Source organism: Oncorhynchus kisutch, linkage group LG24, assembly GCF_002021735.2.
Source record: "Oncorhynchus kisutch isolate 150728-3 linkage group LG24, Okis_V2, whole genome shotgun sequence".
NCBI lineage: Eukaryota > Metazoa > Chordata > Actinopteri > Salmoniformes > Salmonidae > Oncorhynchus > Oncorhynchus kisutch.
Genome location: NC_034197.2, coordinates 17880124 through 17894737, shown reverse-complemented (window position 1 = coordinate 17894737; position 14614 = coordinate 17880124). Strand labels below are relative to the sequence as shown.

General features: G+C 44.4%; 1 protein-coding gene across 1 annotated transcript in view; it reads left to right on the top strand.

Annotated features, from left to right (window-relative positions):
- Positions 1-1032: 1032 nt before the first annotated feature.
- LOC109869743 (disks large-associated protein 4-like) overlaps positions 1033-14614 on the top strand; it is a 29134-nt gene continuing 15552 nt past the window's right edge. The window contains exons 1-4 of the mRNA XM_020460004.2: positions 1033-2276; positions 2581-2822; positions 4033-4198; positions 5804-6020. Of these exons, the coding sequence (XP_020315593.1) occupies positions 1077-2276; positions 2581-2822; positions 4033-4198; positions 5804-6020 (1825 nt within the window). The 5' untranslated portion in view covers positions 1033-1076. The remainder of the gene's footprint in view (positions 2277-2580; positions 2823-4032; positions 4199-5803; positions 6021-14614) is intronic.

Below are 14614 nucleotides of genomic sequence, written 5' to 3'. Positions count from 1 at the left end.
ATTGGTTGGAGGATGTTCTCCAGAACTTGCCATAATTACTATGTAAGTCTATGGAAGGGAGTGAGATCCACGAGTCAATGTGCCCAGAGGAAGATGTAAACAAGCTGCTGATGCTACTGTAGACCTTCATTGCAAAACAACGTGTTTTAATCAATTATTTGGTGACGTGAATATATTTAATATAGTTTTATCTAAAAATAGACACAATTAATGTTTCACTATTTTCATGAAATTCACCAAGGAGGATGGTCCTCGCCTGCCTCCTCTGGGGAACCTCCACTGGTCAATACAAGTTAGAATCAAATTCGGCAGCGATTACAGCTGTGAGTATTGCCACACCTGGAGCTTTCCACACCTGGATTGTGCAACATTTGCCCATTATTCTTTTCAAAATTCTTAAAGCTCTGTCAAATTGGTTGTTGATCACTGCTTGACAACCATTTTGTGATTTTTCCATATATTTTAAAGCAGATTTAAGTCAAAATTGTAACTCGGCCACTCAGGAACATTCACTGTCTTCTTGGTAACCAACTCCAGTGTAGATTTGGCCGTGTATTATTGTTTGGTAAAAAGCAGACTGAACCAGGTTTTCTTACCATATAGATAATTGTATTTTATGGAGGTACAGAGATGAGGTAGTCATTTAAAAATCATGTTAAACACGATTATTGCACACAGACTGAGTCCATGCAACATATGTGACTTTTTAAGCACAGTTCTACTCCTGAGGCTTGCCATAAAAATGGGGTTGAATACTTATTGACTTAACACATTTCAACTTTTCATTTTGTATTAATTTGTAAATAAAAAATACATAATTCCACTTTGACATTATGGGGGTTTTGTGTGTAGGCCAGTGACAAAACATCTCAATTTAATCCATTTTAAAGAGAAGCAATAAAACTCTTATAAAACTCTTAAAAGACTCTTACGTAAACTATCGCCTCCTCTTTCTCATACTGTATATTCTAAAAGATGTCATATTCTCTGTTCCAGGATGAGCCCTCCAGGGCTGTAGACGCGCCCTAGCTGGAGACATGTTCTAAGGGCAGCAGGAGACCTGCGCTGTGGCAACCATGAAAGGGTTAGGAGTCAATCGCAGCCGTCACCTGTCGGACTCCTGTGAGCCATCGGGGGCCCCAAAGAAGCCCCTGTACCCCTTGACCTCTGACGCCCACGGCCCCTTCCTTCTGAGCCCCACCATGAACCACTACGGCACCCTGGACCCCCACCAACTCTACCAGGGCCCCAACCCCCAATCCCTGCCTTCGGAGTGCCTGCTGCCCCTCAACCAGATGTCCAACAGCAGCACATTCCCCCGCCTCCACTTCACCTCCCAACAAGAGCAGGCTGACTACTCCCCGGACTACTCCCAGGGCTACATGGTCCCTGCCGGGGGTGGGCCTGTGGGCAGCCGGGCGGGCACCCTGTCCACCTCCATGTCCATGGGCCTGGGTCTTAGAGGGGCTCCCATGATCACCAGTGGATCAGTTACCATCTCCTCTGCAGCAGCAGCCAAGATGAACCGGTTGCCATCTAACCTGTTGGACCAGCTGGAGAAGCACCTACCTCTGCAAAGGGATGGCTTCAGTACCCTCCAGTTCCACCGGGGCAGGGTGGCCAAGCAGCGCAGCGAGAGTCCCGGACGCATCCGTCACATCATGCACTCTGTCCAGAAGCTCTTCAACAAGTCCCAGTCGCTGGAGGGCTCGGTGGTCAAGGGCAACATGAACAGCACTACAGGGGGAGGTGAGGAGGGGACCAAGCAGACCCGCAGGAGTAAGAGTAAAGACAGGGCTAAGACTGAGACACTGAAGCAGCAACCTAGCAGGCAGAATGCACTGGGGCTCTGGCGCTCAGACAATGCCCTGGACAGTGACACAACCGCCAAAGCTGGCACTATCGCCGTGGGCTACCGTAACCCACTTAGCATGATGACGCTGGGCAGGGCGGTGTCGGACAGCCAGGCTCCTCCCAGGCACCTCCCACAGGGCTACAACACCATCTCTGCTCACACACTCAAGGCCTCCAAGAGCAGCAGCGACCTCAAGTACCTGGCCTGCCCGCAAGCGCTGGTAGGGACCAGGGGAGGGGAGCTGGTGGGAGGAGGAGGCAGGGAGAGCACCCTGGTGAAGAGAGGCTCCTGGTCCACACTGACCCTCAGCCAGGCCAGGCAGGTGCTCCAGAAGGGCTCAGCCACAGTCAACAGGAAGCTGCTCAAAACCAAGTCGTGTCACCAGGACCTGACCTGTCAGTACCTCCAGGTAGGAGGCCCAGTGAGTATTATTCAGGCACTAGCATCCACTGCACCCCCTAATTCCCCTCACAGCTTTACTGTTCCCTGAAATGAGATTTGTTTTCAAACCTAATTCATTTGAATCATTTTTTAACTTACTGCAGCAGTATCTTCACATTTACAGTCTATAATCCCATTATTCAAATACTTTCATTTCAAATACACACAGTACATTCACATGAAATGACCCATTCAAGGTCTCTCTCATTAAGCTAGTTAAAAGATTGTCTGATTTAGTGGAGTTGAAGGTTTGGTGACTCATTGTGGCCCAATGCTGTCTGTAGATTCCCCTGGGGGACTGGAGCGCTACGCTGGGGGGCCGGGGCCGGCCCGGTGGTCTGGAGATCCCCTGCCGGAGGATGCGTAGTGGCAGCTACGTCAAGGCCATGGGGGACGTGGATCAGGACAGCGAGGAGTCGGAGGGAAGCCCCAAACCCTCACCCAAAACAGCTGCCCGCCGCCAGAGCTACTTGAAGGCCACCCATCAGTCCCTGAGCGAGCAGCAGCCTCCACCACCACTGCACAAGTGAGTGAAACAGCCTCAAGAGGAAATATGCATGTAGATCATACTGTAGTTAATACTCTTTAGATATGTCTCAGAAGAGGGGCTTGTTTCTCATTATCAATCTATGTCATGACAGAACAGATAACATGGGATGTCCGAGGGAACGTATTATTTTATAGAGAAGGAGCTACAGACACCCTGCATGGAAACCTGCCTGCTCTAAAAGAGAGTTGAATATAGCAATGCAATTCAATTAAAGTGGCCACCACAAATGGACAGCAGGGGGCAGAATCCTGACACTGATGTGGAACAGTTTCTACAGTATATGCAAGGTAAAACCTGCAGGCTGCAACAGACCCTTGTTCATTAGGAGTACATATCAGCTTAACATGTTCTTAGGGGATGTTCATTTATAGGAAAAGGAAATCACCTCCCAGCAACAGGTAACCAAAAGTTTCCATTTGAGGTCAAAAAGGTGAAATGTTTTGTCATGTTCCCCACCACCCAAATCGGCAGGCCTCGCTGCTACGCTCTCATGCTGAAGGATAATGGGGTACTGTGGTCTCCGCTACAGAGTGCATGCTCAATGCAGCATTTGGCCAGGTCAGTGTCTTATGGAGGGGGGCAGCACGGCCCTCCATTCACACATGCCCACCGCTGCTGCCGCTTCTCTCTAACCACCCCAGTGCTTTGTGTCGTGCTCCTTCCCACACCCCATCTATTACCAAGTGCTCCGAGTGGTGTGTTAGTATCCCAGCCACAGCCAATCCAGTCATGTCTCTCATTATACACCACTGATTCCCCATACAAACCCCTTCCACCCTCACCCCGGCACACACATTCCCACTAACAGGTGCCTTCTTGACAGACAAGTCAGAACAGAGGAAACAATCTATCCGTCACAGCAGATTCCATTAATGATTACAAAGCAAAAAAATAACTCCAATTTCCTCCCTTTTGTTTTGATGTTTACTGATGACGCAATGTTTCCTCTGTGCTGTCATTTTGATACCCAGCTACACCCCAATATTCTCTCATGCCACTGGTATTTAATCTCACAAAATCACAAGAGGTTTGGGGAAGGTTCAAGCATCCACTGAAAATGGATGCTCCAGCACCAGTGGTTCTCATCAACCCAAGACGTCACGTTTCCTCCCCACCCTTCATCCAAGTATTTTCCTTACTGTTGAGGGGTAATTCCAGCAGCTAATTCTCCCCCCTTTCCCTGTAGCTGTCTCCCCTCCCTGAGAGAGCTCTCCACCAATCGGAGCCTGGACAACCTGGACTGCTTGGTGAGCCCAGGAGAGCCCCCGATAGCCATGCGGCATTGGAATGATGGCAAAGACTTCCACCAGAGCTACTCTACCCTGGGCAGGGGCATGATGAGCAGTGGGCAGGTATGTAAGTCCACTCTCTCTATTACTCAGGACACTCTTCATCAGGGTCTAAAACAGGCCTATCAGTTTGTGTGGGAATAATACCCCCATACAACAAATACAACAGAAGTGTGACAGATGTAGGTACTACTGAATAAAATGAATTATTCATAAGGAATGCCCTCAGTCAGTGCAAAGACCTTCAGTGTGGACAAGCCTCAAGCCTGAAACAACAACCAGAAATTAATAGGATGTTGACAGCATGGTCAGCTTGCGTGCTAAAAATATAGACTGTAAAGATGGTTTCAAGATGGTAATAATCATTCCAAAACCATGGCTAAAAGTATTGCAAGATTCTAATGGATCAAATAACAGATAAGCAGCAACCAAGGAAAAAGCTCTTATTTGTAAATATCATGAAATGGTGTGAAGTTTCATCATTTGATTTGATTTGAATGAAGTTTTAAAATGTATTTTGAATACTGAGCATCCCTGTTACATCTCCTTTCTTTCTTGGGGGATACAATGATGACCATGAGCCAACTCTGGCACCAGCATCCTCCTCACATTGCAATGAAAAGCAGGACGAACAAGCAGAGACTCCACCTGCTACCAACATCATTAAAACCTTGAACATCACAGCAGCCTGGTATAGAAGACTGGGTGTAATAGGCTATCATTGTTCCTCCTCCTCTACTCTGGCACTGTTTGAACAGTGAAACGAGCCCTTATCGCAGGGTGGACAGGTGAAGTTGACTCAGCTGGCCGGTCTCTCTACAATACCTACTTCCTGTCCATCCTATACAGTTGTATTATGATATATTTCTGCTGGTGAATCTGCTGTTGTGGTAAAGTGTCATGTTGTCAACACCAGAGCCTGTAAATGTGCTACACCAATAAACAAGTCCTGTAGATCAATAGAGTCGCTGAGCTGAGCAAAATCAGACACCGCCACAACCACTACGACTATGATGTGGAGAGAGTGGACAGCTTGTAGTGGGAGGCTGTTGATGCCTCAGTCACAGTGATTGCATTAGCTCCAGGGATGAGGAAAGGGAAATCAGACACCACCACAACCACTACGACTATGATGTGGAGAGAGTGGACAGCTTGTAGTGGGAGGCTGTTGATGCCTCAGTCACAGTGATTGCATTAGCTCCAGGGATGAGGAAAGGGATATCAGACACCACTGGCTTGTCATCACTGATTAAACATTCTATGTGGTATTTCACAGATAGAATCTGTGTACAAACTGTATTGTATCAGTGAACACAAAGCTCAAACAGAATATTGATATAATGAGATATCTTCAACATGGTTATTGAAGTAGCTTACTTTTAATCAATCCGTTTCATTAAGTACAATTTGAACTGTGCATGATAACTCCTGTACCTATTTTCCTCAGTGCATGAGATTCTTTGGTAAATCTAACAGTCCTTTTGATTGGGCTCTTGTGAGCTGAGGGAAACAGGATCCTTTCCACACTCTCACCATACACCACTACCTTACTCCAGAAGCATGCCCTGCCACCCGAGACTTGCACTGCTTTCGCCTCAGAGGCGGTGGCGGGCTAGCTGTCACCTAAGTCCCCGCCCCCAACGTGTCAACCTGCACGTGTCCTTTCAGGTGTGTGGGCAGGGCTGCGGGCGCTCGCTGTACTGCGAGGGGGAGTCCCAGGCAGTGGAGGCTCTGAACCTGCCCACACCGACGTGCTTTCGCTCCCGCAGCCACAGCTACCTGCGGGCCATCCAGGCCGGCTGCTCCCAAGATGAGGACACCGCCTCAGTGGACTCTGATTCACCTCCACCCACCACCACCGGCTGCACCTACACCTCCAGCCCCAGTGAGTGTACTGTAATGCTTATAGGATGAAGGGGGGGGGGGGCTGGGCCCTGGGCTCAGGAAAGAGGTGGGCTGGGCCCTGGGCGTAGGAGGGGGATGGGCCCTGGGCTCAATTAATTAATAATTGAGTATCTGCAAGATAAGGACTATTATGTAAGATTCCCACATGCATTGATGTACATTTTCAAATCCAGCAGAAGGGAAATTAATATGAAGGGTGTGAGGGACTGTACTTCTTCCGTTGTAAAGTGTATGTACTCAGTGAGTTACAGTGCACTTACACACAAACAGGGTGAGACAGATTCGGTCTCTGGCTGGTGGCACTAAATGGCCTACCAGCACAGTGGTGGAAGTAGACGGGGGCAAGACTGAACTGGTGCCAACTAACTCATCCATACCCATTACACAACAGTGAGCAGGGGAGATATGATGTCTGGTGATCATGGTGGGTTTGATGACCTGGGTCACACACACATATAGTACACACTACACACGCACTGGCGCTGCTGCTGTCTTCCATGCATGAGCACAACATTTCACCTCTCTAGCCATCCTTATCAGATAATCACTCCATATCAAGCCATTTCAAAGTTTTAGAGGAATTACTTACATGACATGAAGCAATTCATCCATTGTAGCTGTGGATGGTCTCAGATAGGGGTCTGTCGACTGCTGGAGCCTGTGAACATAAGAACAGATCAAAACATGTTTTGATCCCTCAAAAACATGAAGCCCAAAGCACGACAATCATGTGTTGAGTATGAATAAAAACACATCAAGGTCTACTTTTCATTGCAATTGTTTCCTCCAAACAATTTCTGTTTACATTCCTGAATCTGATGTATTTCTGTGGCTCAGCTCAGGGCCTTTGATGTCTGTTACCACATCAAGGCCTATGAAAAGGGCACTCAGACAGAGCTTACAGGGGGTGAAAAGTTTATCGGGGTAGAGTCTGAGCAGCATGGAAATCAATGTGCCATGTGAATGCAGTCTCTTTGCAGCACAACAGCGATGCTTGCCCAGATGAACTTTGCCTCAGGGCAGACTGTAGTGGGCTTAGAGCAGGGACAGTGAAGTCGGTCTAGCTAGGCCTGCTTTGTGCTCTCTTGCTGAATCATCTTGGGTATTTGAAACAGATGGTGAAGCAAGGCCTTTACAAGGGCAGGGCACCCCATAATTGACATGTTAGAGACTATTGCTGTTTCCATTAAATTTTTGGGGTACAGACTTAGCTATAGCCCAATATGAAAATTCTAAAGTGTCAATCTGAACATTAGACCATAGTGTATAATTTGACTCATAGTTTTCAGCCAATCGAAGTAACATGTTCCATCAAACATACTGTATCTTGCACTCTTGACACATTTGTCTTTTCTTACAAGCACTGATTTGACTGATTTATTGAGGAAAGTTTTACTTGCAATGACTGTGTGAAATGTGGTTGTCTTACCTAAATGGAATGCAACACTGAGGCTGCATTCACACAGCCAGCCCAATTCTGATCTTTTTTCCACTAGTTGGTCTTTTGACCAGTCACATCTTTTTCACAGAGACGATTGGTCAAAAGACCAATTAGTGAAAATAAAGATCAGAATTGGTCTACCTGTCTATGGCTGCACAGGCAGACAAATTCTGATATTTTTACACAGGCAGCCAAAATATCTGATGTGATTATTCAAAAGACCAATTAGTGGGGAAAAGATCAGAGTTGTGCAGCCTAAATGCAGCCTGACTGCCCTGGATATTGCTGCATTCATAACCAAGTGTGAAGGTGGCAATTATCAGTTGTGAAGTTGTAAATATCAGTTGAATGCATGCATTTATTCACATGCTTTGAACTCATTGAGAAACCCTGATTGGCCAATGGCCAACAATCTGCTTCAACCATAAACTAAAAGTACAGATATTCTGCCTGTAAACAAATTATAGTAATAAAAAAACATATTAATATATAGATTGCTTTTAATAAATAATGTTTTGTTACGTTTAACTGCTTAAAATGCTGTTGTTGAGGTAATTTCCTTAGTAGGTGACATCAGAGGTCAGCATGTGGGAGAAGTCAGAGCTCAGGGATTATAGATGAGTTGAGTTTTCCACTAGTAATTACCAGTTGCAAATACCATTTCCGTAAATAAGAGTGAAATGCTTACTTGGGGTTTTCCCCCCCAACAAAGCAATGTCAAGGATAAAGATAAAAAATAAACATACAAAAAATAAACATAGAAATAGTGAGGAATAAGGAATAAAGGAAGGAATAAAGGAATAAATACACAAAGAATAACGAATAACAATAAAGTGTAGAAAATAATATGGCTATATACTGGGAGTACTAGTAATTGAGGTAGCTGTCTACATATAGCAGGGCCGGGGTAAAGTGAGTAGGCAACATGATCGATAATAGTCAGTAGCAGCGTTTGTGTGTTTGGCGTCAGTATGCATGAGTGTATGGACGTATTGTGTACGTGTGTTTGGGTGACTGTGAATGTGTGGGTAGAGTCCAGTGTGTGTGCATAGGGACTTTCAAGTCGATTTTTCCCAGTCATATGTGGTAAATATAACATCTTCCCAATCGGTTATGAATGCAGGGCAGTTTTTCATTCACCTGATGATAAGACAAGATGTGAAAAATCTTTTTTTTTTTTTGTTAAAGTAGCGACAGGGTAGCCTAGTGGTTAGAGCGTTGGACTAGTAACCGAAAGGTTGAAAGTTCAAACCCCGGGGCTGACAAGGTACAAATCTGTCGTTCTGCCCCTGAACAGGCAGTTAACCCACTAGGCCGTCATTGAAAATAAGAATGTGTTCTTAACTGACTTGCCTGGTTAAATAAAGGTAAAATATTTTTTTTTTTTTTATGATTGGGGTCCATGGGAGGGGGTGCGAAAAAATGATAAAAATGTACATTTAGAGGTGGGAACCTACGCTACCAGGGCGGGGAAAAAAACGTACCCACAAAAATAGACTGAGATATTATCTAATGGGCGTTTAGAAATCATCTGTCGTATACCAAAACGTTGGAAAAACTTGACGCACTTACTGAACCAATCCTGTTCGTCTACGCTAAGATTGATGACCATCGACATCCAATGGTGTTGTAGTGTGTTTGTCTTAAAAAGTGGACTCCAAGCCCTATCTTCAAGGGCGTGTCCTATTCGATTCCCTTCTTTAAGGAAAGTACGTTGTGAACAATCAAATGCTACGGTAGCGTATGCCTCTCTCACTATTAAAACAACTATGAATGAATGAACAGAAAATACGGATTTATTGACTCACCTTTATCAAAGTAAGAATCAGTATTTTATAACGTACTCCTGCATGCACAGAGTTTTGAACCGATTGGTATTAAACGTCGTTAGATAGCTAGGTAGGCTTAAAACTAACGTTACCTTGCTGGTTAACGTGGATGAATCGCCCTGATTCTGGTAACCACGTAGCTAGCCAGCTTGCTAGTAATGGTAGCTAGGCAGCTACATCGCACGAGTCGTACAGATGCTTGTTTCATTCCACTGCTAACGTAACTGGCAGTCATTTGTCACGCTAATATTTGAGCTGTTATTATTAACATGTGACAGTTTGTGGCGAATATTGTCTAACTAGCAGCAATGCATTTGTATTGTTCTTTAGCTCGTGTAGCTAGCTAATGTTACCGATGCCTGCGAAAGCAACCGTATTGTTAACCAGCTAGCTGCCAGCACGCCATCGTGATAGAGCGGGTAACTAGCTAACGTTAACTATCAACGCTGACAACCACTGGTTGAATGATCAAATTAGCAAACCAGTTAACTAGATTCCTATTTTGGTGAGTTTGAAGTGAGACTGGTAAAATTACATGACTAGTTCCATGTCATACATTTTCCCACCATGACATTGACCATATGATCCAGCTAACGTTAGATCCCGTTGCTAGATCATCCAGCCAAGTTAGCTAAAAAGCTTGTTTGACATTCTTGTGTTATTGTGTATTCTGCTTAGTCTTAGTTGCACATTAAAAGGTGTGCGTGTGGTAAGTTAAGTAGTAAGGCTACCTCCTTGCCAAATGCTTTAATAATGCATTAATTTGTTTGGTTTTACTGCTATGATCAAAAAGAAAATGGCTAGCTGACGATTTGTGAACTAAACAGAAATTAAACAAGTATGGATTGCTGACTATACTTTATTTCCAAACATACTTATGAATTTATCACTCCGGTCAACTGATGTTCGTAGGAGTTTATCTGGCTTAGAAGTCAGTTGAAGGCCAATAACTATTTCAGTAGCAATCCCCTGTCGCTTGCCTTTTTATTGCCTTATAGCCAAAGTCCTTTAATAGTCTGATTAGAGAGTACTGCATATACAATCAATAATTGAGCAGCTTCTGGCACCGTGCTCACTGAAGTGCTTTGCAGTTAGGGCCTTTTCAGAGGGGATTTGATCAGTGCTCTGTGTACCGGGGACCAGCGTAGAATCCTTGACTCAAAGTTTTAGCCTGAAAGTTGTTATAGGGCTGGGATCAGATGGCCATTCATTCATAGGCTTCAGATAACACTAATACACAGACATTGAGTTGCATGCTCTAGCTATACACCCACCCGGACTACAGACATACTCATTGGTGAGTCAGTGGGTGGTGTGAGGAGTCACTTTTGTTGCCTGAAATATGGTACATTTCAGATCAACCCATGGGTAGAGTAGTAAAATTACTCATTGGTGGGTTGTGCTAGAGAAATGACTCAAAGTAGCACAATGATGCAATCCCGGCCAGGGAGTCTGCAAGCCTCTCCTATTAGGTTTGTCTGAATCCCTGTCCAATTGAAGTGACCAATCTGTCAGAATTGGGTCACAAGGAGGATTTCCTGCATCCATGGTGTCATAATTCAATCTCAAAGGCTCAGTCTGAGGAAGTGGGACGGTGTACTGCTTGTGTAGCTGGTCACTACACACACTGCTCTAAAAAGAGGGTCGCCCAATCCTACGTCCCTGTCCAGCTTGTCTGCCGTTTTCTCTCATCAGCCCTTTCCGTCCCCTCTGGGTTTGGGCAACCAGCCTAGTTCTCCAGCAGACAGCCAGTCTGCATGTCCCCCTGTCACTATAATGCCGTTAATCTGGGGCTAATCCAACCTCCGGCCGTGCCTTGTGCAGATTGGGAACACTCACAGGAGCACCAATTAAAGGTTTCCCAGGCAGCACTAGTCCAACACACAGTGGGGGCATGGATGTTTAGTGTTGCAGACAGGAAGGAATGCAGGAATCAGCTCTGGAGTCACCAGACCACCAAGGTTCCATTCAATGGGTTGCAATGGCAGACATGTTGTAGAATGTTCAGAGAGAACATACATGCTGCTTTTTCTATCTGCAGCATTTAGAACTGTGTTCCCTCAAGGTTGGGAAAACAACTAAATCAGCACTGTCTCATCTCTCCCAGCTGAGGCTAGTTTGAGTAATTAACACACATCTCAATTGGCAGGAGGAGTGCACAAAAATAAGCCCAACAGTAATTAAACCGTCAAAATCCCACAGCAATCTCCAGACACTTGACACCCTAAGAGAGCAGAGAACTAGGGCTGTCCCCGACAATAATTATTGGTTGACTAGGAGTCAGTCGTCCTTAGTTCTTTCGACTAATCTATTGGTATAAATGTTCAATGTGTATTTTTCCATATAGACATGCTATGCGTCCCACCTCGCCAACAGCCAGTGAAAGTGCAGGGCGCCAAATTTAAAACAACAAATCTCATAATTCAAATTCCTCAACCATAGAAGTATTTTACACCATTTTAAAGATAGACTTCTCGTTAATCCCACCACAGTGTTCGATTTCAAAAAGGCTTTTCGGCGAAAGCCGAACATATCATTATGTTAGGTCAGCAACTAGTCACACAAAGCATTCGGCCATTTTCCAACCAAAGAGGTGTCACAAAAAGCAGAAATATAGATCAATTAATCACTAACCTTTGACGATCTTCATCAGACCACACTCCCAGGACTCAATGTTACACAATACATGTAGGTTTTGTTCGATCAAGTTCATATTTTTGGCGCCATGTTCAGAAATGCCTCCAAAACTTCCGGAGAAATTGCAGAGAGCCACATCAAATAACAGAAATAACTCATCAACTTTGATGTAAGATACATGTTTTACATAGAATTAAAGATAAACTTGTTCTTAATGCAACCACTGTGTCAGATAGAATATTCATTACAGAGGAAAAAGAAGGCACGGCGTGACCGCGCAGTAAATAACTGATTGGCCACAGCCAAGTCCCCTTCCACAATAGAGCCTCAAACAACTTTCTAAAGACTGACATCTGCTGGAAGCCTTGGGAAGTGCAATCTGGCCCCATAGACACAGCATATTGGATAGGCAATCACTTAAATGAAATACACACAGACATCATTCAAACTGTTTTAGAAACTTATCCAATACTACTAATAATATGCAAATATTAGAATCTGGGACATAGTAGTAGGCAATTTACTCTGGGCACCTTATTCATCTAAGCTACTCAATACTGCCCCCTGTCACCAAGAAGTTAAGCACACTGTTTGATGGAATAATTAAGACACAAATGGTTAGAGGCAGTCGGATTGCAATTGATTTGATTGTGCCAGACTGGCTTAGACTTATTGCGCAGTGTTTAAAAAAAATGACAGAGTGACACTGACTTGCACCCGTTGTCTCTCTCCTCCCTGCTGCAGCGACCACCACAGAACATGTTTATCACGCTGTCCGTGTTGCTGAAGCTGCAATATAATTACAGCCATTTCTGACCCAAAAAGTTTTGTTATCGAAATCCCTAATTTGTTTAGGAAAAACATTCCCTATTCCCTCAACCCTTGCTCTCTTTACGTGACACGTATGCACCGCATGCACGTGACCAATAGGGCCTGCCCTATAGCATAATCACGTCAATAAATTGGCTATAACAAACTCTGAACACAATAACAGCTAAATGGATGCAGAGGACATGGCAAACTCGAAATGGGAATGTTTACTGGTTGCTCAGGAGGTAAAGGGGATGTCAGATGTGTGGAATAAATTTGACTAGTTGCGGAAAATACTGGAGATCGAGAAAAAGGTAAAGTAGCAAGCGCTGCATGTACATTATGTCTGCCAAACAGGTGCTGTTAGATTACAATAGCAAAATATGACTGTTTGGAATAATGTAAACAACACTAAATAAGTGTACCAGAGAGTGTTGTAATGTTTTATTAAGCCTTTATTACAGCAAAGACTAAAAACAGTCACATTCATTGGTGAATGCAATTTCCAAAATGGAATGGTTTTATTGTTTTCGCTAATTATTCAAGATACGCTTTATTTTAAAACTAAAATTGGGCCTACAGCTCAATGGTGGTTATACACGGCTGCTATACGAAGCCTACTACTGATAAAGACATTACTTATTATTATGATGATAATGAGATCAAGAAAAAAGAGGGGTTATGATTTTTCTGACAATTTGGAACAGTGTAAACAACAGTAAATTAATAATATATAATACGAGAGACCTAATTAAGTTGGTTTCCTCTCACTTTTCTTAGACAAGGCAAGGGCTGTTTTTTCCTCTCATTCTGCTGCTGCCTCCGCCGCATTGTTCTCAACACCATTATGCTGATTAACTTTCTATTATGCACATAGCAACATGGTCTAGGGAAAGGCGCCAATTCAACACCGCACTGATGTGTTTCAGAACTGCGGATAGCGACCACTATCCAATGAGGAAGAAAGTACATTTTTATTAATGTTGCACCATTGTTCTTACATTATAGAATTTCAGTAGCACGTCTTAGAGTGATGGACTGTGCCATTCCCACGGCCTCCACAATGGATTAGTCCACTCAGACAGGCGTGAATCAGACAGTTGTCTTATGGTGTCTTGCTACTGCTCGACTAAAGAAATCTTGGTCGACCAAAAGCCTATCGACCAAACAATCGATCGGTCGACTAAATGGGGTCAGGCCTACAGAGAACAGAACAGATTTTAAATCTACGATGAGTACAGAGGGCGAAATGACTGGGTCATGTCAGTGTCATTTATCTGGTCTTATTTTAACTGTCTGCCGGTCCGTTACTGGATATCAGATACGTCTCTCACACGTGCTGGTAGAGAGAGTATTTCCTGGAGCCTTAACTGCAGTGCTTTTAACAAGCAATCCAATTTCGGTTCACTAAAATCACCAACTTGTGATGATCACCAACATGTTGACAGTGCTGTTATGGATGTTAAGTGCTTTCCGAGCAGGAGAAACCCCATGAGCCCCACAGAGAAACAGCCTTTTGCCTACTCTCCTAACACCTTTCCCTTTGATCAGTGCATGATAGACCGCTCCCCATCAGATCAAATTCCAGTTCTGTAATCAACTCATGCCTTGTGTATGAACATACAGTAGCTTGGGCAAGACAGGTTTAGCCTTGAATGCAAAGTAAAGGAGTGATTCGCCGACGCATTCGCTACTCATGATATCAGATATCCAAGTGCTCCGTGTTTTTGGAGGTGAACAGGGTACATGTTTTTCCCTACTAGTATCAGATACTTAGGGCTGGCATTATCTGTGGAACCAGTGGTTGAGTAGCAGCTTAGCTGGTTGGCACTGCCCCCACAGGAGCAGAGGTTCAAG